General features: G+C 42.6%; 1 protein-coding gene across 1 annotated transcript in view; it reads left to right on the forward strand.

Annotated features, from left to right (window-relative positions):
* The window catches only part of LOC124802722, a 544884-nt gene that overhangs the window by 296692 nt on the left and 221434 nt on the right, over positions 1–26758 (forward strand). Inside the window, exon 2 of the mRNA XM_047263691.1 lies at positions 15101–15303. Coding sequence (XP_047119647.1) covers positions 15101–15303 — 203 coding nt within the window. The remainder of the gene's footprint in view (positions 1–15100; positions 15304–26758) is intronic.

Below are 26758 nucleotides of genomic sequence, written 5' to 3' on the forward strand. Positions count from 1 at the left end.
TCGGTGATGATTTGGGCATATATTTCGTGGAATTCCATGGGCGCTATGGCTATTGAGCAAGGTAGCAATATTGTCAAGGGTTATGTGATCATTCTGGGCGATCAGGTCCATCCTATGGAAAAAAAATTGTTCCCAATGGTGATGCTGAGCGTCAAGAAGACAGACCCCCTTGTACACATTTCTCGCGTCAAATGGTTCAAATGGCTCTGAGCACTATGGGACTTTACTTCTGAGGTCATTAGTCCTCTAGAACCTACAACCATAGCGGTCTCGCGGTTCCAGACTGTAGCGCCTAGAACCGCTCGGCCACCCCCATCGTTGTTCCCTGAACTTGCCAATATTTTGGTGGAAAAATGAAGTACGATTCTCTTTAAAAGCTTATAGGAGCTATATGTGTCCATTCCTAGACTTCTAGAAGCTATCTTCAATGCCAGCGTGTTTTCTACACCGTATTAGGCAGTGCAATGTGTTGTGTTTTTGAAGTTTCAGTATTTTTGTCCACCCCCGTATTTACATTGTTTGGCGTGTAGCATCACACTGATTTTGAAGAGATTAGTCTTATGTCTGGAATAACGTATTACCTCTTTGTGTAGAAAGTTTAATGCATAGGATTTTATTTATTTAGTTATTTATTCGTATGGCTAGGGCCCCCCGTCGGGCAGACCGATCGCCGGGTGCCGGTCTTTTAATTTGTCGCCACTTCGGTGACCTGCATTCGACGAGGATGAGGGACAGCACAACACCCAGTCCCTGGGCGGAGAAAATTCCTCGAGTCAGCCGGGAATCGAACCCGGGCCCAGAGGGCTGACAATCCGTCACGTTGACCATTCACTTACCGGGGGCGGACAATACATAGGATGTAATATAGGGTTAACTTAGACAATTGGTCTTGGCCTCCCTGCTCGAAATATTCGTATCTATGGCAAAGGGATTTCGGTGAACAACATCAAACGCAGACCTAGATCGCCCGTCGTATGGCACTAGTGTAGTGTGACCCTGTTGATTCTACCTCCTATTGCAGAAACAATTGCCAGTTCAAGTGGTTTTGGAAAACCGTAATTAAGAAAACGCCGAACGACAACGCGTGGAAGCAGTTGGGAGCTCCAAATTCATATCGTGAACGCAATATCGTAATTAGTGTGACGCCGCCTCACTCGGTAGGTGTGAATAGCGGTATAACAGTAAATTACTGCCACTAAAATTGCAACACATTAAAATTGCAAGACAGCATGAAACGAACTTCAAATACGTATGAGGCGTACCAGCTCGTGTACGCAGATCATTACCATTTCAATGCAATCGCGTTTGAATGTTGATTGCTTGTGACAAGATTGCATTATGCCTCGTCCAAGAAGGAGAAACGGTGACTAGCACATGTCGGAATTCGACAACAACATGATTGAGACCTATGGCGTCTGTACTTTACCTCTTCTCGATATTGCTGCTCCCATGCCCGGCACTGTCTTGCGAATATGGAATCGATGAATTCGGGAGGGCCATCTCAACGCCGTGCAGGACTTCAGTGACCCCGTGTGACTGGAGTCAGAGACGAAATTTTGTTCACCTGGACATGTAGGATCACACAGCAACTTCACCTACTACCACAAGAAGTTCACTTGTTTGTTGCAAGACAAGTGTCCACACAGTCCGACGACGCGTGCACCATTGTTGCGGTTTCTATTGACGCTGCAATAGAGAGAGAAGAACGTCTACAGTAGTGTGCCGAACAACAATGTACACAGGAACGGCGCCATGTCGTTGTTTTCAGACTAAATGCGTTTTCCTGTACAGCCGTCTACCATGTACTAACATGTTTTGACATTATTTGCTTCGGAATGTTTGTGATTTCCGTGATCCGACAATATGTGGTTACCATGCACTTTCACACTTACATCTTGATACGAGTTGTGTACTTGGGCATCACTTTGAACATGTTGGCCTTCGACAAGTAATACGTAAACCAATTAATATGCTCTAACCACGGTCGCAGGCTCGAATCCTGCCTTGGGCATGGATGTGTGTGATGTCGTTAGGTTAGTTAGGTTAAAGTAGTTCTAAGTTCTAGGGGACTGATGACCTCAGAAGTTAAGTCCCATAGTCCCATAGAGCCATTTGAACAATTTTTTTTGTTTTGTTCCAACCATCTGTAATTCAGATGGTGCCTCCCTAACCTTCCTGATGTAATACTGCGTAGTAGATGACAAACTAAATATCTTAACTGATACAACTACTCAACGAATTAACATACGAATGTTCAGAATCAACATCTTAATAATTGTTTCCGATACATTGATTTCGGCAGTTTGAGATGGCTAAAATAGAGAATCCTTCGATCCATAGGAACACATGATAAAATTCACCAATTATACTCCAAGGAAAATTTCACGTATTTCTAAAACTTATTTAGCAGTATATGGTCCATTTTACTTAGAAAATGTAAGAGACATTTTCGCAACAAAATCTGCACTCGAGACTGGGTGAAATATGCAGTCTATTAAAAACTGTATATAGCTGTTTGATTCTCCTTTCGAACAGTCCTTAACTTTATGTGTAATAGTTTACCACGAATAGCATCACGATCATTAATTATCTACGTGTAGCTATGAAATCTCATTAACTGGCTGAGGCGTAAGTCACTACTACACACCTTCCCTCAGCGAACAATCAATATTTCACGTATCACTTGTGGTTCAGCACGGTAGTACAGAGTTGGTAGTCCACTAGTTCTGCTTATTCTCGCAATAAGAAATTTCACTTTAAAGTAAATCATGACTTATAACGTAGCAGGCACCGTAAATTACATAACTCTTAGCCTCATGTCATTTTATGAAATAAATTTATATCATAAAATCATAAATTTATATCATAAAATCCAACCTTTATGGAGCAGAAACTTGACTTTTAGATGGGAAATAACTGGGTTCTGCATTACGGCAGGTTTGTCATGGGGGAAGCCTCATGAGAGAGGTACAACGCATGAGCGTCTAGAGAAGCGATTCCAGTGGTGGTTTCCCGTTGCCTTCCATTGATGATGATGAAATGATAACGAGGACAACACAACACCCAGTCCCTCAGCGGAGAAAATCTCCGACCCAGCCGGGAATCGAACCCGGGCCCTTTGGCGCGACTCACCGCCGCGCTGACCACTCAGCTATCGGGGCGGACTTTTAAATGGGAAGAGGGACATTGAAGAAATTAAAAAAGAAAAGAAACATAATTAGGAAAAAAATAGGCCACAAAATTACTGATGGAGGAACTTACAGGTTGAGGAGTAATAAGGAAATAGAAGAATACACAGACATACATGGTGGCACGGGAAAACGAAGACTTAAATTTTATGGGCACATTGAAAGAATGGTACCCACTAGATTGACAAAATAAATAGTAGAATTCTACGAAAACAGACGTAAGGCCAAAACTGAGACAATGACATGGATTGCTGAGATTAGGCAGGATCTTAAAGCAGCCGGTATAACTCAGGCAGACCTTACAGATAGGAAAACATTCAGACCAAAGATATTGAATTGGAAAGTTAGTCAGAGGGAAATTAGAAAACAGACTGGAACACCGTGGTCTGATGAAAGAAAGAGACTTCATTCTGCAAGGATGAAACAAATTTGGGGGACAAAGAAATGCCAACCATCAAACGTGACACTGATGGACTGTACCTCACGTAGTCCCACTGGGCCCATACGTGAATAATAATATAGTTTTAGGAGCTTCGCTCGAGATTACCTGTTCCTTACGTTGTTGACGACTATTTGTAATAATTACAGGGTGTTTCACAACTGCTACCGGCATCCTATGGTTTGTGGATGGGACTCAGTAACTACAGTTTTGACATCTCATGTCCGGAAATGTACAGTTTGGATACAAAATAAGTTCAATCCTCCGCTTCACGGTATGTACACAGACTGAGAAGACAGCGCCGTCGTCAGTCTGTTGTTGTACAGTATTTGTGACACCACAAACCATCTTCATCCGATTACAACTAAATTGCAAGCAACTGCTACGCTCGCAACTAGGAACGTTAACTGTGGTGCTCCACGGACTTAACACACCCTCGATTGCGAAGACACGTCTTTTGTCAGGTCGAAGACACCCGAACACTAGTACTGGAAATATAGCCCATGCCACGGGCTCCCAGCAATGCACACAGGTCAAAACTAATTGTCTCCACTGTGTGCTTACTGCGAAGAGGTAAATTTGAAAGTGATCCGACATTCAAACTTATGCTATATAAAAACGGTACGTATTCCGACATGGGTTTCTCATCTAAACTTAATCTACTAAGTGTCCTCTTCAGCTGTTAGTGGCTTGTAATGGGAATTGTGATATATCCTGTTTACTGCCTGGATAAGAAAACATGGAACACATTTAAAAATTAAAGTAGGTACGCTTCCTCCCAAAGGTAATTTCTGTTTATATTTATAAGCTGCTTCTTATATGTGTATTTAATCGTTGATGTATAAAATGTTATTAATGTTTGCATATGACCATGTTTATTAATTTTATAGTCATTTTGTTGCTTTCGATTGCATATTCGTAAGTGCTTCCATACGCCGTAATAGCGTTTTTATTCTGGCACGTGACCTAATCGATGCTACCTACTACATACATGCACATCAGCACACTTAAAATATAACGTGTGCAGACTAATGAAGAAGCGTGATATCCTGACATTCAGTCTCTCTCTCTCTCTCTCTCTCTCTCTCTCTCTCTCTCTCTCTCTCTCACACACACACACACACACACACACACACACACTCACACTCACACACACACACACACACACACACACACACACACACACACACACACACACACACGAATATGTTACCAGCCGAAATGGAAAATTAATAATAGTGACGACTGACGTATATCTTATATATGATGCGAAAATATTTTTAAGTAAGTTGTAAATATTGGTTATAGATCAAAGATATTTAATTCTACAGAAATTGATGAGTTATAGACCTTACACCAATAACTGATGTTTACATCACTTTTCTACCTCTGTAAACACGCCATTAAATACCACAATTCAGGACATCCCGAATGAGATGCAATTTGTGCCACACCTGGTGTTCCAGAGCAACGAATGTTTGTGAAAACAGTGATTAGCATGTTGACTGCAACAAATTTCCACAGTTGCATACACTCGTGAGTCTCCCCGGCGTACGTCCGCGGAACCATGCGTGATTCGACGGCGGTCTCTATCACCAGTTTCAACAACTGCGTGTCAACTCTATTACAGAAAATGTGCACAGTTTTGAGCTTCAGGCCTGTGTTGGTAGACAGTGTCCAGGTAGGGCAAAGAATGTTGCTGGCTCCTAGGCTGTGCCGATGTGCATATGTTCTTTGTGCTCTCGATACAGCTGATTCGTGAATGTCACAAATCTCTGTGACTGTTGAGCATTGTTGTCCCTCCACCACTGTTAAAACGCTTCTGTGATTATATCCACACAAGCAGTAGTGTTGATCATGTGGAAGATAGTGAAGTGGTAGTGTTGAGTGACTTTTCGGAAGTGTCGTTCTATAGCTTGTTCTGACATACACCAACATCCATACACATTACAAATATGTATGTATGTATCTATGTATGAGGAGGTATTTAATAGAGTTGGGGAGAAGAGGAGTTTGTGGCACAACTTGACAAGAAGAAGGGACCGGTTGGTAGGACATGTTCTGAGGCATCAAGGGATCACAAAATTAGCATTGGAGGGCAGCGTGAAGGGTAAATATTGTAGAGGGAGACCAAGAGATGAATACACTAAGCAGATTCAGAAGGATGTAGGTTGCAGCAAATACTGGGAGATGAAGACGCTTGTACAGGATAGAGTAGCATGGAGAGCTGCATCAAACCAGTCTCAGGACTGAAGACCACAACAACAACAACATGTATGTTCCACGTCTTCTCGTAAACCAATGAAATGATTTCAGTCATACTTGGTACACATATCAGTTATTGTCTGCAGGAACCACGTAGGGGTAGGAACTATCTACGAGTACCTCTACACACCTTGTACCTCTCAAAGGTTTGCCGGTGAAAAAATAGCATAGCTCACCAAGTGCAAATATCCAGAGCATATTCATCCAGTATTTGAGAATGAGAGAACTTAGTGATTCGCAACAATCTTTACACATAATTCGAGAGGTTTACTAGACTTCTTCTCCCTGATACGCCCCACAAAATAACGAAAGGAAAAAGTTCGCTTACTACATTTTCGCTTTTCATGCACCAAAACTGTCACATCAGGCATGATATTTTATTTTAATATTTCTTTCAAATGGTTCAAATGGCTCTGAGCACTATGGGACTGAACTGCTGAGATCATTAGTCCCCTAGAACTTAGAAGTAGTTAAACCTAACTAACCTAAGGACATCACAAACATCCATGCCCGAGGCAGGATTCGAACCTGCGATCGTAGTGGTCCTGCGGTTCCAGACTGCAGTGCCTTTAACCGCACGGCCACTTCGGCCGGCCATATTTCTTTACTACCAACTCTATTCACAACACATTTCGCATACAGTATCCACATGTACCACTGTATTTATCTGCAAAAATATATCATTGTATGACACACCATTCAGGAGCTATGACGTCATAAAGACTGAGATGCGATAAAAACTTCCGCATCAGGCATTGTATATTCATTTATTCCTTTCTTACTGCCAGCTTTATTCGGAACACATTTCGAAGACGGTATTCACAGAACCATACAATGTGCGACTCCTATTTCAGGAGGCATAATGTTATAAACATGGTGCTGCGTGAAAACTAAATTGAAGGGCGAAATTCACTAAAGGTACACGTGAAATATGTATACAAATAAGTGTGAAATATGTTAAATAAGGTGAAATGTGTGTGACATGTGCGCACCTGATTAAATGCGTGGGTAAAATGCTCCTGGTTCGATTTCAAACAAGCTTGGTATACACGTTAGTTACCATCTGGAAAGAAATACTAGGTGTGTGACAAACACCAACTTCTTATTGGGGTGGCGATGATGCTGTGTTGACGGAGAGGGGAAGGGTGGAGGAGAGGGAAAAAGGAGATCGCGAGAGAAAGGGAAGAGGAGCCGATGGACAGGGGAAGGAGGAGATAAGCACAGAGTAGGGGACAGAAGAGGTGGACAGAGAGATGGGAGAGGAGGAAATGGTCAGAGAGAGGAAAGAGTAGATGGACAGTGAAAGATAGGAGGAGATGAACTAACATAAGATTGGAATAAATACACGGCTCGGGGAAACTGGCCACTCAGTTAGTCTATGTACACTTCACGAGCTACAGTGCATGGCGGAGGTTACATTGAACCAATATTAAGAATTTTTATTCCTTTTCTGTTCTTTCCCATTCTATTCATGTACGTTCCGTACAGGCGTCATGGATTGGTGGCAGCATAATGGCTGCACAGTCTTCTTAAAATATTCTCCAACCCTAACCAAACATTATTTCACGAGAGCTGCGTTGTCTTTCTTCCAAATATTCACATTTAAGTTTCCTGAGCTTCTCTATTACACTTTCATATGGACTAGACCAACCGGTTACAGTCCTAGCAGCACATCTCTGTATCGACCCATATCTGTTACCATGCTCCCTTGAAAATTGAAAAGAACTTTTAAATATTGGAAAACTCTAAATGGTTGAAGGACGGTCCTGCACGCGAGTCCATTTAGAGAGGCGTAGCACTTTCTCAGAACTCTTCCAAACAACCACTGATTTTCGCAATCGTCCCACTTAATATCGTTCTAAATACTATGTGAGCCCCAATTCTCTCCCAGCCCCCAACAAACACATGCAATAACAAACATTTCTGTTTGTACCTTCAGGATAAGGTAACTAGAAACACAAGGTGCTTCCTGATCGGTGATTCAGTCTAGGGACAGATTTTAGAATCACATGAAAGAAAGCGCATTAGAGACCACCGTATGCAGCTTCCGACATTTTCTACTGCTTTTGCCACTGTGATGGTTGAGATTTGGTTTTCTGCGCCATTTATAAATATATTTAATCCTATAGACTTCTGTGTTGCATAATTTATCAAAGCTCTTTGGGATATATTGCTAACCCTAAATCACAGAATCTTTGATGAATAAAATTATGCATGTTTTAAGACTAGTTACAAAACTTGGGGTCCATGTATCATACTCCGTCGGTCGCGCACCAGGTTCTACAATGGAATATGTGATATTTGCAAATTAACTTTGCTGATTACATTTCTTAACAAATTTCCCTTGCTTTAAAATGATTCATTACTTTTCGAAGTTCTTTATTTTCCAAACCACTACATGTACAAATATGACTGATGCATGATTGGATACATGAAATCATAGAGTTCGTATCAAGCCAGAATTATGGATAGAACCTCCATGTAAACAGAGCACTGTGCTTTGGTATCAACAATTTATGGACTCTGGCTGTCACTGCAAACAGAAAAGTACGGGTCAGTCAAGTGTGCTGGATGTGGATATGGAGAAGCCGAGGGAAAGTTTCATACGCAATCCAAAAAACGCAACTGTTCACTGAAGCCACGAAATTGGAATACCGCAACAAACTGTGTGAAACGTTTTGCGACAGCTGTTAAATTTCAAACAGCACCATCTGCAGCTTATGCACTAACTGAAACAGGAAAATTATTTCATGATGGAAAATACCTCTTAGGCTTTATGATAAATATTTATTTATAAAATAAATTATGTATTGATTTATGGAGGAAATTATTCACAGTGCGCTGAATTTTGACACCACAACACAGAAATCACTTGGGGATGAACATTTCGCCTCCATGCTGATAGTCAGTGACAGAGAAACCTTCCATTTATGTGGAACGATTAATTACCACAATGTGAGAGTGTGGGGCACTGAAAATCCTCGTGAAATTGTGCCGCATGAACGAGAGTAGCATGAGGTTAATGTTTCCTGTGCATTGTCACAGAAGAAACTGCATGAGCCCATTTTATACTCTGAGGAGGCTGTGGTGGGTTACGTCTTACTTTGATACGTCGCAGTTGTGGTTGGTTGTTTTTACAACTGACTGCCGATTCCGAGAATTTCATATTTCAACGAGAACTTAACACTCTCTCATTGGACCATCGACGTTCGTCGATATGTAAACGACAAATATTCGCATCCTTGGTTACGTAGTAGTGATAAAGGTCGTGTGGCACTGTTCTTTTACTGCCCCCGGTCCATCTCCCCACCCAGGTCTCCTGAGCTAACGCCTCGTGAATTTTTTTTCTTTTGGCGTACAGAAAGGACCGTATTTAAGTACGCCCACTGCTCGGAACTTTGGAACAGCCCAGAGAGCGGATCAGTGCTTTTGTCTTCACGCCTGACAGGATGTTTATACATAAGTTATGATACGAAGTTGACTGCCTGTTAGATGTGCGTTATGTGACAAGAGGGGCATTTATAGAAGATATGTAGAGTGCAAAACGTAAGTTGGTTGAATTTAGGACTCTGTTCATGCATCAGTCATATTTGTACATCTATACAGACTTCTGAAAAAGAATGAATCTTTTATATTTGCCTGTGCATTGTTCATACATACATTGCCATTGCGTACCTTGGATTATATTTTCACATTTAGAAAAAAAAAACTTATTTTACTTCAATAATTTTTGTAGCTTCAGAAAAAGACTGCGACACTAAAAAATCGACTGCTATTATTTAAAAATGGAATAAGTAAATATATAAACGTCTATTCTGCTGCTGGCTAGAGGTAAGTCTGAAAAACGTTCCAGGGCACAACACCCTCCGCTGTGTGATGTGACAGACTCAAGATGTTCAGCACGTAATCAAATACTCTATGATTCTTTATATTTATTAGAGACATTGTCTTACATTTATCCAGATTGAAATCGAGGTGACGTTCCTTACACAAAGTGGAATTTTTGTCCGCGTTTTCCTGCAGTTTCCTACGATCGTCCCAAAATGATATTTTCCTTTACACTGAGGTGACAAAGGAAATGGGAAAGCGCTATGTGCATATACATAAGGCAGTAGTATCGCTTAGACAAGTTATAAAAGGTGGTGATTTGGCGGAGCAGTCATTTGTACTGGGGTGATTCATGTCGAAAGTTTTCCGTCGTGATTATAGCCGCACGACAGGAACTAACAGACTTTGAACATGAAATGTTAGTTGGTGCTAGGTGTATGATAAATCGAAAATGATGGGGAATTCAGTATTCTGAGATCCACGGCCTCAAGAGTGTGCCGAGAATAACAAATTTCAAATTACCTTCAACCACGGGCAGCGCAGTGGCTGACGGCGTACACTTAACGACCGAGAGCAGAGGCGTTTGCGTAGTCATTGCTAACAGACAGGCGGCGCTGCGTGAAATAACTGCAGATATCAATGTGGGGTATACGTCAAACGTGTCCTTTAGAGCAGAGTGGCGACACTTGCGGTTAATGCCTTATGGTACCAGACGACCGACGCTTGTGCCTCTGCTAATAGCATGACATCGCCTGCAGCGTCTCTCCCGGACTGCTAACCACATCGGCTGGGAAACCGTAGCCTGGTCAGATGAGTCCCAGTTTCAGTTGGCAAGAGCTGATAGTAGGGTCCGAATGTGCCGCAGATCCCACGAAGCCATAGAACTATAACTTTTTATACCTGGGATTCACAGTCATGTAAAACTTTGTAAAAGACACCATATTTACGTCAGTGACTGTAACATTTTCTTTATTTCACGATTGCAATTTCGGCCTTAAGCCATTATCAAGGGCAGATTTTTGTGGCTTTAAGCCATGTCAGCTTAAAATGAACTGACACATTTATATGTCGTTGCCATTACTATTAAATAATTCGTGACACTGTTAATTTTGCGAGCACACATATCCATGTTTCAAAAACAACACAGCCTGTAGACATTCATGTTCGATAGCCCATCACTAGTTACTTATGCACTAAACTCAACTAAGCTCTGTTCAAAGCAATGGTGGCCCCATAATGGTGTGGGCTGTGTTTACATGGGATGGACTGGGTCCTCTGGGTGTTCGGCTCCTTGGAGACCATTTGCAACCATTCTGAGACTTCATGTTCCCAAATAAAGATGGAACTTTTATAGGTGACAATGCGCCATGTCACGAGAACACAGTTGCTCGCGATTGGATTGAAGAACATTGTGGACGATTCGAGCCAATACATTGTTACCCAGATCGCTCGAAAGATATCCCATTGATTATTTTTGGGATATGGTCAAGATATCAGTCCGTGCAGAAACTCTGCACCGGTAACACTTCCGTAGTTTATGTGAATGAGTGGCGTCTGTTGTTTCGTACAAGTTATACGGACTATCTTTGCAATCCTCATGGCCGATACACATTCTCACCAAGTGTCACCTATCCGTGGTCCCTGTCCATTGACTCTCTGAGATTCCCAGAGGATGTTGGTCATATTAGTGGATCCGCACTGAAGAAGGTGGAACCATTGCCCAACTAGACCAATCAAATTATATGAATGCATGGTGTCTATTCTTTCAGCTATGTCCGAAAGAACAGACACCACATATTCGCACACCACTGCGGATATGTGGCGCACGGTCGGAATGTTAATCGCCAGTGAGGCGTGCGAAGATAGTATGAGCTGTTGCGGTAGCGCTATGTCCCGCATAGCGCAGCCTAGTAATCAGGGGATCGCAGGTTCGAGTCCTGGTCTGGTATACATTTTCATTCGTCGCCATTGATCCTATGTAATGTGGCACTGCAGCTGATAGTATTAATCCCGTTCCTTTACCGAAAGTCATTGACTCACTGCATGCAGAGCTGGTCTGCAGACACACGGCATCCAGTGCCAGCAATCTGTAGTAAAGGTTGGCAATATCATTATGCTCAAGTGCGTCAACCAGCCAGCAACGCATGGACGACCGGATGAAATAGGTCCCCAACCATCGATCTCAAATCAAGGACTCTAGACAGGCTCCCACCTAGGAAGCACCATGCAGCTCCAAGCGGCACCATGACTAGGCGCAGCTCGTAAATTGGAGGTTCCGTGTGGCTGACTGAATAATCCACATTGGGGTGGTGTACTTATCGACACTCTTGGGTCAGGATGGTCAGCGTTTGTAATGGGATGCCATATATTTATTATAAGGAAGCACCACTTGCTGTCACGTACGAGGCCTGGGCTACAGGCGGCAGCGCCCGTCGAGTGGTAAACTGCCCCATCACTTCAGTGCTAGCATAGTTCTTCACCTTGACGGCTCTTGATTTCTCCCGTACAGGCAGCCGAGTAGGATGATCAGTCTGCTTGCTCTCCTCCTCTCAGGCTACGAAAACAGCTGAAGAATGTGATGGGGCCCAGCTATAGGGACAGGCAGCGTGCATCGTTATTTGTGAGATAAGGGAGTTGTTGGTGAGCTGACATCAGTGCTGTGCTGGACGAGCAGATGGTAGAGATGCGTCGTGTGCTGTACAGCCACTCAGTGTTGTCATCTCTCAGCCTGTGCTCAGAATCTGCTGTGGAGCGGCTGCTGCTGATACCTTGGCACCTTCATTTCTGATGTTTTCCGAGTGGTGTTGGGATGCTGCTGCTGTTTATATCTCCAGTGTTGCATGGCAGCGTGACAGAACGGTTACTCAGTGCAGTTGTTTGCAGTCTAAGCTTGTGCTTATGTTTGTGCCCTCAGCAGGAAGGCGGTATTGAGCATTCGGCTGGCACTGTAGTAGTATTCGCTGTATGGCCAGTTAGTGTTGTTGTTCTTAGCCCATGCTGAGGCTTTGGTGTTGTTTGTATCCTCAGCAGAGGCGGTGCTGAGGGTTCCACTGGCAACATAGAGGCATGTGCAATTATTTTCAGCCTGTGTTGAGCTCGTACTGTTGTTTGCGCCCACAGTGGAGCGGTGGCTAGCGGTCAACTGGCGAAGCCGTAGTACATACTGTACAGTGTGGCGTCCGTTGTGTTATTCAGTGGTTTGGTATTTAACTAATTTGTAAATGAAAATGATAATCTTATTTCATTACAGTGTGTAATCACTAAATAATTTTTTCTCCTGACTAAAGATTTGGTCAAGTTGCTGAAGAGCTCCAAGTTAACGGTGTGTAAAAGTGTTGTCTGTAAGTTGTGTAAGTGTCACTAAATCACAGTTCATACAATAGATTCTATACAACTATTGATTATGATGGAAACAGTTATCTTCAGCAAAAGTATCATTAAAACCACCGAATATCAGCCGCGCACAACACTGACGTATGTTATCTGAAACAATGTTCTTCGCAACTCGTGCGTAATTAATTTCGGCTCCATACATCAGCAAGAAAAGCTTGTTATATGGATTGCGCTTTGAGCACTGTTTTTAAAGAACCAATCTTATTCGTATTACTTTCATTAAAATGAGTTCTGGACCACCGGTGCACATTTATTTTTACACATTTTTATTACCTTCGGCATTTATGTCTGCAGAGCTGCGTAATTTGAATTTGCCGCTGAGATAATTGTTAAGATGGCGGCAGACAATTGACAGGGACTTTCTATTGTTAGAGCAAATCTCCTTTTAACAGGATAAGTATTTGAAGTAATGCTTATTAAACTTTACCATTACATGGTGCGCTATTTAGACAAATTTTCATCAAGCAAACCTTCGATACCTTCATAAGAAACACAGATAAAAATGCGATACAAATCGCTATAGTCAATGGTTGCGCTTCTTGCAGCGGAAAGAAATAATTAACACAGATAATGCTTATTGAGAGAGGAATTAAAGTTACAAATAATTATTCACTCATATTTATAATAATAATGAACTCTATTCACAAGTAATAATTAACAAACAATTACAATTTCTTAACAGACCTCAGTTTGATATGCGTCTTGCGTCCGCAACCTACAAAAGCCAACCAACAAAAGGTAAAAACAAAGGAAGACTTGGTGTCACCGCCAGACACCACACTTGCTAGGTGGTAGCCTTTAAAGAGGCCGCGGTCCGTTAGTATACGTCGGACCCGCGTGTCGCCACTATCAGTGATTGCAGACCGAGCGCCGCCACACGGCAGGTCTAGTCTAGAGAGACTCCCTAGCACTCGCCCAGTTGTACAGCCGACTTTGCTAGCGATCGTTCACAGTCTACATACGCTCTCATTTGGAGAGACGACAGTTTAACATAGCCTTTAGCTACGTCATTTGCTACGACCTAGCAAGGCACCCTATTCAGTTACTATAATTACTATCTTCCAAAATGTATTCTGAAGAGATAATATTGTGGATCATGTACCGTCAAGAGCGACGTTCATCATTAATGAATTAAAGCTAAGTATCAGACTAATTACGTCCGCTTTCTGAATTCTCATTCCTTGTTTTGTTCCAGACCTCACGTCAGTATAGTTCTTCCCTCCACGCGCCAGCCTGCTTGAGCTAAAACGCGTGCATTTCGGCCTCCACTCGTAACACGGTGTTGGCTCTTCTGCTAACACAAAAAAGACAAACGTAGATCATAAAAGGAATTTAGAATTATCATTGTGTTTGTATGATACACATCGATATGACCAATTACATCATAAAATATTATAAAAATAATTAATATTTATCATCGTTTTATTTCACTGTTTTTTTCATATGTCGGATAGATAATGTTTATAACTGTTAGGGGCATAATTTCTTCTCGTCGCAGTGTAGCTAAAATTTATCTCGTGGATGTTACAACAGCCAGTCAATGCTGTTGCTGTCAGCCAGACGTGAACTCGTGCTGTTGTTTTTGTCCTCAGCAGATGCAGTGCTATTGTTTGCGTCGCCAGTAGATCCGGTGCTGAGTATCCGGCTGGCGGCTATTACAGCACACCCTGAACAGCGACTCGGCGCTGTTGCTTGGAGCCTGTGCTGAGCCCACACTGTTGTTTTTGCTCACAGTGGAGGCGGTGGTTAGCGGTCAATTGGCGATGCCATAGTATATACATTACAGCCAGTCAATGCTGTTGTTTTCATCCTGACCTGAACTCATGCTGTTGTTTTTGTCCTCAGCAGATGTAGTGCTATTGTTTGCGTCCCCAGCAGATCCTGTGCTGAGTATCCGGCTGGCGGCTATTGCAGCACGCCCTGAACAGCGACTCAGCGCTGTTGTTTATAGCCCGTGCTGAGCCCGCGCCGTTGTTTGTGCCCACAGCGGAGGCGGAGCTGGACGTGCGGCTGGCGGCGCCGCGGCACGTGCTGTTCGGCCACTCTGCGCTGTTCCGCTGCGAGTACAGCGTCCCGCGAGAACTGCTCCATAAAGTGGAGTGGCTCCGTAACGGCCGCAAGATGTTTCAGTTCGTACGCGGCCGCTCGCCGCCCTTCCGCGAGTTCCACGTCCTCTTCGCGAAAATAGACGTAAGTATTCTCTACGAGAGCAGTATAAGTGAGGTGTTCGACTTTGACATGTGTTACCTTAGTAATCTACAGTGTGGGTTTTAACTGAAGACATTGAAATACTTCGAAAACTACATATCGGACGAAAAAAGTTATACGTTCAATAATTTCAGCCGGCCGAAGTGGCCGTGCCGTTAAAGGCGCTGCAGTCTGGAACCGCAAGACCGCTACGGTCGCAGGTTCGAATCCTGCCTCGGGCATGGATGTTTGTGATGTCCTTAGGTTGGTTAGGTTTAACTAGTTCTAAGTTCTAGGGGACTAATGGCCTCAGCAGTTGAGTCCCATAGTGCTCAGAGCCATTTGAACCAACCAATAATTTCAGTTTGTTTGTCTCGGAGGGGGATGTCCAACGATACCAATCTCGACCGCCCCCCCCCCCCCCACCACCACCACCACCCCGAGCATGCGTGGCCGGTTGGGGGGCAACTTTGACATCTTCAAGTTAAACTCCCTTTTTTTTATTGTGGATTACGATTCCACTGCAAAATCTAACTACGTTTTGTCAGAAGCATTTTCTTCGTATCGCCACAGATGGTGCTGTAATCGGAAGAACAAAAATAGGCAGACAATCGTAATTTACGACATGTTCCTCAGCGACCCTTGAATATCGAGTGGCACATGGGATCCCACCTCAATGCTGTGAGGGTAGGACAGGCCAGCATTTAACAACTTCTGGCTGGCCTGGGTGACCGAGTGGTTCTAGGCGCTACAGTCTGTATCCGCGCGACCGCTACGGTCGCAGGTTCGAATCCTGCCTCGGGCATGGATGTGTGTGATGTCCTTAGGTTAGTTAGGTTTAAGTAGTTCTAAGTTCCAGGGGACTGATGACCTCAGAAGTTAAGCGCCATAGTGCTCAGAGCCATTTGAACCATTTGAACAACTTATAATGGAAAACCCCATTCACAGCGTTTTATTATCGAGCAGGAAAGTACTCGAAGCGCCACAGTGGGCTTGTAGCGAACTACGACGTATCACAACAGGTAGTACCCAGCGACGGGAGCTCACCTATCGTGCAGACGTAGAACGTGTAGCGGCTGTATACATTACAATACTTTCGCAGTGTTAATTACCTGCTAAGCTACCTGTCATTTGGAGAACCGACGTACAAGTGGCAACCACAGAAGGAAAAAACAAATGATCTTGATTCACGTAGAATGTAGGGGACAATGAGGCTGCTGTTGCGTTGTATGCCTCTCTTGCTCTTTCTTGTACAAGGTTCTCAACGCCTTTATGTCTGATGGCAGCATACAGACCGGAAACAGGAAACGAAGCAAATGTAATGCCGGAGAAGCTAATGAAATAGCTGTACTACCGGCAGTGCGCCGCAACCCACGGGTAAAGCCTAGTTGCGCTACTTGTTGCGTGGAATGAGTTGCACTCAAGTGGTTTCATAAGATGGCTGTAGACACGTCGACACCAGTATCCACTTCAATTTCGTAGTTTTGTGGGTCCCTGAGTCGTGTCTGAAATGAAAGTTTTGGCAGCTGCACGTCGCACGAGCTGTGATTGAGTTAAAGCTTGTTGTGAGGAATCGCTGCAAAAGAAATATATAAGGAACGTGTTTCGATTCGTGACTGGATGAAGAAAAGACGTCAGCTCGGTTGCTCAGCATCCTTGCTGACATAATTTATAACGGAAAATCCAAGAAGCCCTCTTAATTATGAGATAAGGAATAAAGGTACTGTAATGCATGAAGCACTGTCGCCAGAACTGAAATTAGATATCATATTGCGTGCATTACAATCGAGAACACTAGGCATGCTGTAAGATACCGTTTTAGTTGGTGATGACGCTATTTCATTAACACCAATAATTATTCACATTAACACTAATAATTGTTAACAGTAGCAACAATAATTATTCGAAGCTGGCCGCATTAATGAGAAAATGGTTTGCAAACTATCTTGAAGATAGATCTGTACAGTCGCAGTATTTCAAAATTCAAACATATGTGAATGGGGGGCACTGCAGCGACGTTTGAAATAGATGAATATTGAATAAAGAAAGCAGCTTCCTGAATTAGTATAGCCTTCGCTCCTGTCACCAATATTCCTTAACAAAGAGTTGACCAACTCGATCGATGGGATTTTAGTCTTGTAGAAGAGAGCATTGCCATAGCTAGAATTACACTTGCTTGTATTTCTCTTAATTCAGTTTTGTATGTGCTCCTAACTCAATAAATTTTGTCCTGCAGCTCAGACATTGTCAAACCATTTATGTTATGATCACACATGACGGTCTCAGCGGCAGCAATATGTTGCTTATTTTTGTAATCAGCATCACTGAAATCCCACAAACACGTATGCAAAGCGTAGACATCAAAAAGCTAATATTATTCTCCGTTCCCCACTTCATATTTTAATTTGTCTGCACTCTTCAAACACACATAATCTCAAAACTCATGCAACTAGTGTCGTCAAAGGAGGAACACGCCGAAAGTGTTTAGTTTCACCAATGAGTTGCGCAGAAGCGCGCCGGCCGGTAGCGCAGTTGCCTGCAACCTAGTGTCGTCGTGTAAACTAGGCTTAAGCGCCCGGGAATTCAAAAATGGTTCAAATGGCTCTAAGCACTATGGGACATAACATCTGAGGTCATCAGTCCCCTAGAACGTAGAACTACTTAAACCTAACTAACCTAAGGACATCACACACATCCATGCCCGAGGCAGGATTCGAACCTGCGACCGTACAGCAATGCGGTTCCGGACTGAAGCATCTAGAACCACTCGGCCGCCAGGGCCGGCGCCCAGCAATTACATCGCGATTCCGGTATGTCTGTAAGTAGTATTGCCACAATACTGCATCGTCGTAAGTATCATCCGTACCACGTGTCACTGCATCAAGAATTTCATGGCGCGTTTTTCCATAATGGGGCAGTGTTTTGTGAATGGGCGTGGCAACAAATGCAAACGACCTCCACGTCCTTTTCCGAGGAACTACTTTGCGATGAGTCTGCTTTTACAAACCATGGTAGCGTAACCGGCATAACGTGTATTATTGGAGTTCAGATAATTCCCACTGGTTACGGCAAAGTGACCATCAACGTCCTTGGTCGGTTAATGTATGGTGTGACGTAATAGGGAACAAACTCATTCGTCTGTATTTAATAGACGGCCCGTTGAATGGACGCTAATATCGAATAGTTTTGGAATAGGAACCATCGGTACTACTCCAGGACGTTGCCCTGGACGTTCGGCAACGTATGTGTTTCAACATGACGGTTGCCAATGCATTACACAATTGAAGCACGGGAGTATTAGACAGTGTATACACTGGTCTGTGAATCGGCAGAGGTGGCCCAATTAATTGGCGCACTATGTCGCAAGATTTGAAGTTGACGGATTTCTTTCTGTTGGGATATTTAAAAGATGGGGTGTACCAACAAGTGCCAACACGTCGTGAAGAGATGGTCGATCGCGTCAGAAACGCCTGTGCTGACATTCCCGCAGATATCCTTCTGTCGTGTGTATTGTCACTTGAAAAGCGGATAACTAGTGTATTGGAGTTGACAGTACTACGTTTGAAACTTACTTTAATTGGTAATATAGAGTAGCGTTCGCCTAGAGTCAAGGAAACAGTGGCGCGTCAGCAGCCCCCCGTTCGATATGTCGGAGGAATAGAACGTTGCGAATCGGATTTCCAGTGAGAGGTTATGAAATACTGGCCTGTCCTACTATCGCAGCATGGACGTGGGATCCCACGTGTGACTGGATATTCAGGGGCCATTGAGTAGCATACATAGATTTTCAGAAGGCTTTCGAAACCGTTCCTCACAAGCGTCTTCTAACCAAACTGCGTGCCTGTGGAATATCGCCTCAGTTGTGCTACTGGATTCGCGATTTCCTGTTAGAAAGGCCACAGTTCGTAGTAGCAGACGAATGTAATCTAGTGAAACAGACATAATATCTGGCGTTGTCCAAAGAAGTGTTATAGGCCCTCTATTGTTCCTGGTCTATGTTTAATGACATAGGAAACAATCTGAATAGCCCTCTTTGACTGTTTGCAGATGACGCTGTCATTTACCATCAAGTAAAGTCATCAGATGACCAAAATGAAATGTAAAATGATATACATAAGACATCTGTATGGTGCGAAAAGTGGCAACTAACCCTGAATAAGGATAAGTGTGAAATCACTCACATGAGTACTAAAAGAAATCTGCTAAATTTCGATTACGCGATAATTCACACAAATCCGAAGGCTTTAAATTCAATTAAATACTTAGGGATTACAATTAAAAGTAACCTAAATTGCAGTGCTCACATAGATAATGTTGTGGTTAGAGCAAGCTATGACTGCCATTCATTGGCAGAACACTTACAAGGTACAACAGCTCTGCTAAAGAGACTGTTTATACCACGCTTGTCCGCCCTGTCCTGGAGTATTGCTGTGCTGCGTGGGATCCGCATCAGGTGAGAATGACGGATAACATCGAAAAAGTTCAAAGACGGGCAGTTCGTTTTGTATTTATCGTGAAATAGGGGTGATAGCGCCACATACATGATACGTTAATTGGAGGGGCAATCATTAAAACAAAGGCCTTTTTTAGTTGCGACGGGATCTTCTGACGAAATTTCAATCAACAGTTTTCTCCTCCGATTGCAAAAACATTCTGTTTGAACCTACCTACATAGGGAGAAATGATCATCATGATAAAGTAAGAGAAATTAGGGCTCGCACAGAAAAATTTAAGTGCTCGTTTATCCCGCACGTCATTCGAGAGCGGAACGGTACAGAGACAGCTTTAAGGGGGTTCATTGAACCGTCTGCCAGGCACTTCATTGTGAATGAGAGAGTAATCACGTAGATATAGATGCATATGTCGTAAATTACGATTGTACACTCATTTCCATTCCTCCGATTACAGCACCATCTGTGGCGAAACGAAGAAAATGCTTCAGACAAAACGTATGTAGATTTTGCCGTAGAATTGTAATCTGCAATAAAAAACAGGGGTTAGTATTGGAAGATTTCAAAGTTGCCACCCCCGCCACCCATGCATGGGATGTGCTGGGAGGTCGAGTGTGGGATCGCTGGATGTCCCCCTCCGAGACAAACAAATTGAAATTATAACTTCTTTTGATCCGATGTATAGTTTTCGAGATATTTCAATGTCTTCATTTAAAATGAACACCCTGTATCCGTAATCTTTATTGCGATAAGGTCTGCAGCTGCCAAGAACTTTATGAATGATTTCTTGATACCTGCAGCTGCCATTCTTTTATTCCTAGACAAGTTTTTACCAGTTCTACGACGAAGCATAATAGAACCATAGAATGTATGACTATCGCTAGACTTCTTAATAAAAATGTATGTAATACGTAAGTTCACGAAATCATAAACCAGGTCATGGAAGGCTTCATTTGATTTTCATGGTTTTCAGAGTACTGTGATCGAATTTATACTGTTTATGTAACAGCCTTGTAACAACTATTGGAAATGGTGTGCTTCCACAATAATAAAACAAATATTGACATGTCATTTTAATAAAATTTCCAACGATGAAAGATAATTAAATATAACATAATTATCAGATTTCTATAAAGTAATTCTAATTTTCCTAGTGTAAGTACGTTAAAACAGTGATATAAGAGTTTTGCAAATACTGCTCAAAATTAGTGTGCTCCTAAATTGCGAAAAACAATTTCTAAATTATTTTCTGACAATTATATGCAGTCATAGCAATGAAGACGTACATATGATAATATACCATTAAATTATCGTCCATAAAGTATGTTGAATTATGACCTGTTCTTATGTTAAATTCGTAAGCGATCCTAACGCACGCAACGTATTATTCTTCTTGGATACTTGAAAGTGCCATAAGGTAGAACCTGTACAGCCGTACACCAAATAAATAGAAGGGTAGCTGATGGCGTCATGAAATCATTCAAAAAGTAATTTATACATGCAATAAAAGTGTGTGTGTGTATGTATGTATGTATGTATGTATGTTCCACATATCCTCCTAAATCGCTGGATCGATTTCAACCAAGCTTGGTAGCCACATCACTTACTGTCTGACAAAAACCATCTCCTCTCAAAGGGTTTGGGGTCCGAGTGGAAAAGTATCGTATCTCAAGACGCGCAAATAACCAGACTACATTCAACCATTATTTGAGAAAGTGAGGACTTAGTAACCTGAAATAAATTTTACAGTTGATTTCAACCATTTACGAGACATTTTCTGACAGACAGCCCCCGTGATATGATAAGAGGAAAAAGGTTTATCGCTTACTATATTTTCGCTGTTCATGCAGTAAAACTGCTGCATCAGGCAAAACGATTTAATTTGTTACTTCTGTGCTACTAACTCTATTCGCAACACATTTCGCGGACAGTGTAAACAAATGCCACTGGATTTGCGTACAAAATACATCTTTGTACGACACATATTACAGGAGATATAACGTCATGAACATTGAGATGCGTGAAAACGAAACAACAGATCTTTATTCGCTAGGGATACAGCTGAAATATATGTACAAATATGTGTGAAATATGTTCCATATGAAATATGTGTGACAAGTGTGTATTCAGTCACAGCCATGGACAAAAACTTCCTCCTACATCCCTGGATAGGTTTCAAAAGAACTTGATACACGTATCTGAAGATAAATACTACGGGGTAAGAAAAAGTGATCTCCTATTGGAGTGGGTGTGATAACTTGGAGAGAGAAGGTGGAGGAGGTGGAGATGGACACCCAGAGAGGGTGAAAGAGCAGATGGACATAGATAGGGATGAGGAGGAAATGAACAGAGAGAGGGAAGGAGAAATGGCTAAAATGGTTCAAATGGCTCAAATGGCTCTGAGCACTATGCGACTTAACTTCTGAGGTCATCAGTCGCCTAGAACTTAGAACTAAATAAAACTAACCAACCTAAGGACATCACACACATCCATGTCCGAGGCAGGATTCGAACCTGCGACCGTAGCGGTCGCTCGGTTCCAGACTGTAGCGCCTAGAACCGCTCGGCCACTCCGGCCGGTGAGGGAGAAATGGATAGAGAAAGGGAATAGGAGTAGATGGACACGTAGAGGAGCGAAGAGGAGATAGGCAAAGGAAATGGAAGGAAATTGTGAGAGGGAGTGGGTAGGAGCAGATGGAATAAGGGAGGAGGACATGAATCGGAAGAAGAGGAGGAAGACAGAAGGATGGGGGACAGGCGAGTGTTGACAAAGAGTTGGGTGTGGAGAAGGAAGACAGAATGAAACGGAGGAGGAGTTGGGCGGAATGAGGGGCAGAAGCAGAAGGGTACAGAAAGGAGGAAGGAGAAGGTGGTAACAGAAGTCGAATTCCGTGCATACCAGGGCAACATTAGGTACTGAGCTAGTTCAAATACAAATTTCTGTTGCAACTGAAGGCTTGTGTGTTCGATGATTCCACCATAGGTCTTAACTTCTACAATAAATGGCACTACGTAGATATTATTCTTCTACCCAGTGTTGTCACACTGCGTTTTAAGGTCAGCATATGGTGAGTCTATGGCATCAACTTCGCTATAAATAGACACTCAATATTTTGCATAAGATGAGGATCGTATTTGTCGTGGACAAATATTTGTAGTATACGATTTAGGAAGTTATGTAATACCCACATTACGGCTGCTAAAATTTCAGGGAAATACGTTATTCATTCGTTCAGTACTTCTGTGCCCCTTGTGAATACATGACTTATTCATATTGTTGGGTGCACTTCTTAGGACGTACCATCACTCTTCTGTTGCTTTTAGGGTTTTGATAGTGCTCGGCGTTTCTGAGACGGAGGCGAAGGGGTATTCGCCTAATCATGTGTGTAGAAATTCCTGCCTGCTTTGGAAAACACAAAATGACCTTTACGCTCACTAGACGCAACGCATCTTTACCTTTATGTGCGGCTAAAATTAATGAGGCCTACAAGGAAACAAAATGGTTCAAATAGCTCTGAGCACTATGGGACTTAACTGCTGGGATCATCAGTCATCTAGAACTTCGAACTACTTGAACCTAACTAACCTAAGGACATCACACACATCCATGCCCGAGGCAGGATTCGAACCTGCTACCGTAGCGGACGCGCGGTTTCAGACTGTAGCGCCTAGAACCGCTCGGCCACTCTGGCCGGCCTACAAGGATACACCGACGGCTCCCAAAGGCTGGAAGTGATGTATAACATGGGCCTGTGCTACAATAAATACAGTTGAAATTCAGGATGAAGCTTTGTGTGCCTGTCTTCGCTTTATCGGAGGTTAACATTTTGAGCGCTTAATATAAAAACGACGATAACGAACACGCGAGCCGTACTCATTTACGTGTTTTGTTAGCAAATGCAGATGTCATCTGCCAGGGATACAGCGACTTCGGTATTTAATACTAGCTAAGATAGTCGGTTTTGTCCGGTTAATTATTCAGAAATTTTATTGGTTTGTCTCCTCTCCCCTTCTCTCTTACTGTACCTGTCCTCCTCTCCCCCCTTTCTGTCTATCACTTTCTCCTCTCTCGCTATCCACCTTCTCATCCCCCCTCACTCTGTCCAACTCGTACTACCCCCCTCTTTGTCAACATGCACCCCCCTGGCACCCCACCTTTATCGCCCCCATCCTCGCCCCAATTGGAGGTTTATCGTTTTTACCCCACAGTATTTCTTTAGAGGGGGTAAGTAATATGTGTACCAAGTTTGGTTGTTATCGATCAAGCGGCTTAGGAGAACATGAAAGTATGCCTATGTGTCGTATATTTCATACGTGTGAGTACTACACAATACAACTCCAGAAAGCGTGGTAAACGTATCTGTGGTCTTCAGCCGTGTGGCTTCACCTTGGTTATCAGAGCACATTGGCAAAATTATTGGATCGTTGCAGCGCTCATTGTTGCCAACTAGTTGACACAACGAACAGCACAAATAAGAGAAAAATTGCACTCCATACTTTTAGAAGTATTCCAACTATAGCAAATAAATATCGAAAAGTAGTTTTCGAACATTTCTTCGTCACCCCTTCTCATATCTAGTGGTAGGTTTTTGTAAAAATAACAAGTCATGTACCTACTGTATTTGGTTGAAGTTGCAACAAGTTTTCCTGAGTTCCGCTTGATAGTCACCCCCTTTTCATTCCTACCTTACGGGGTGTAGCTGCTTCTTAACCCAACAGTGCTTCCGTCCAAGAAGTAAGTATTCACTAACCCCAATTCTTTAAAAACTCGTACTCGCCTCTACAAAATAGCTTCAAACTTTTGATTAATTTAAAGATGAGTTAATGTGCTAAATACCCGACGTTAAGCACGTAACAGCGAAGAAGCTTAGAAACGGTCTCAAATGATGTTTAATACTGGTTTGACTTTGCAGAGTGTTGTCATTCTCAAATACTGGATGAGAAAATTTCTTTGTATTTGTGTGCGATGCTTCACAAAGTTACAGAGATTGAGATAAAAAGCCACACATAGCACACATTTTGATTTAGTATTACAGATTTCACTCGTCGGAAGCGAGTATCATCAGACAACCTTTGCGGAGTTAGCAGAGTGTTTGGCTGTGGTACCTCTTCTGGAGTTTTGATCTTCGTAATTGCTTCTACTATAAATAGATTGAACTGTAGGGGCGAAAGACTACATCCCTCTTTACACCCTTTTTAATCTGGATACTTCGTACTTGGTCTACCACTCTTATTGTCCCGTCTTGGTTCTTGCACATATTGCATGTTACCCGTCCTTCCCTGTAGTTTACCCCTATTTTTCACAGAATTGTAAACATCTTGAATCATTTTACATTGTCTAACGCTTTTTCCAGGTCGACAAATCCTATGAATGTTTATTGATTTTATTTAGTTTTGATCCCATTATCAGCCTCAAAGTCAGAATCGCCTCTATTGTGCCCTTACCTTCCATAAAGCCAAACTGATGGTCATCTGAAACATTCTCAATTTCCTTTTCCCTTCTTCAATTTATTGTTCTTTTCATCACCTTGGATGCTTGAGGAGTTAAGTTGATAGTATGATAATTCTCGCCATTGTCGCCTTTTTCAGTCTTCGGAATTGTATCTAGTTTTTCCGAAACTCTGCATATCCCCGGTCTCCTACATTCTCTACGCACCAACGTAAAGAGTCGTTTGCTGCAACATCCCTAATGACTTTAGAAATTATGATTCTAATACTGGGTGCCCTATTTCTTTCTTATCGACTCCTGTTTTTTTCATTGTGTCATCACACTAGTCTTGCCTCTCATGGAGGCCTTCAGTGTATTCTTTCCACCTGTCTGCTCTCACCTCTGTATTTAACGGTGCAGTTCCCGAAGCACTCTTATTGTTATCATCCTTGCTTTTCATATCACTGAAGGTTATTCAGACTGTTGTTTATGCTGAATCAGTCCTTTCGTCAATCATTTTTGTTTCGATTTCTTCACATGTTTCATGTAGGGGTATCTATTTCGCCTTAGCATGTATACACTTCCTATTTATTTCATTCCCAAGTGTCTTGTATTCCTTTATTCCTGAATTTTTGTACTTTCATGTTTCATTGACCAACTAAACTACTTCGTTTGTTTCCCACCTTTTCTTCGCAGTTACCTATTCCGTACTTTCGTTTTTCTTTCCAAGTCTGTGACTGCCATTTTTAGAAACGTCCATTTCTCTTGAACTGAACTGCCTTCAGAGCTATACCTTATTGCAGAACCTATCACCTCAGAGAACTTCAAACGTATCTCTTCATTCCTTAGTACCTTCCTATCGCACTTCTTTGCGTATTGATTCTTGCTGACTAGTCTCTTAAACTTCAGCCTACTCCTCATCACTACTAAATTCTGACCTGTCTGTATCTCGCCCCGCGTACGCCTTGAAACACAGTATCTGATTTCGGAACCTTTGCCTGATCAAGACGTAATCTAACAGAAATCTTCCATTATCTCCCAGTATTTTCCAGTTATACCTCCTCCTCTTGCGATTCTTGAGCAGAGTATTCGCTATTACTAGCTGAAATTTATCGCAGAACTCAAATGGTCTTTCTCTTCTCTCATTCCTTGTCCCAAGCCCATATTCTCCCATAATCCTTTCTTCCTCTCCTTCGCCCTCAATCGAATTCCATACCGCAATGACTGTTACATTTTCATCTCCATTTACGTATTGAATTACCCATTCAATACCCTCATATACTTTATCACTTCATCTTCGGCTTGCCTCGTCGGTATGTACTCGTATACGTGCAGTATCGTTGTCGGTGTTTGTTTGCTGTCGATCCTGATGAAGATAGTCCTGTCACTGAACTGTTCACAGTAACTCACTCTCTGCCCTACTTTCCTACTCGTAATGCATTCTACTCCTGATACACCATTTTCTGCTTCTGTTGGTATTACTTTATACTCGGCTGGCCACAAATCCTCGTCTTCTTTCCATTTTACTTCACTGGCCCCGATTATAACTAGATTGAACCTCTGCATTTCCATTTTCAAA

This window comes from Schistocerca piceifrons, chromosome 6, assembly GCF_021461385.2.
Source record: "Schistocerca piceifrons isolate TAMUIC-IGC-003096 chromosome 6, iqSchPice1.1, whole genome shotgun sequence".
NCBI classification, from domain to species: domain Eukaryota; kingdom Metazoa; phylum Arthropoda; class Insecta; order Orthoptera; family Acrididae; genus Schistocerca; species Schistocerca piceifrons.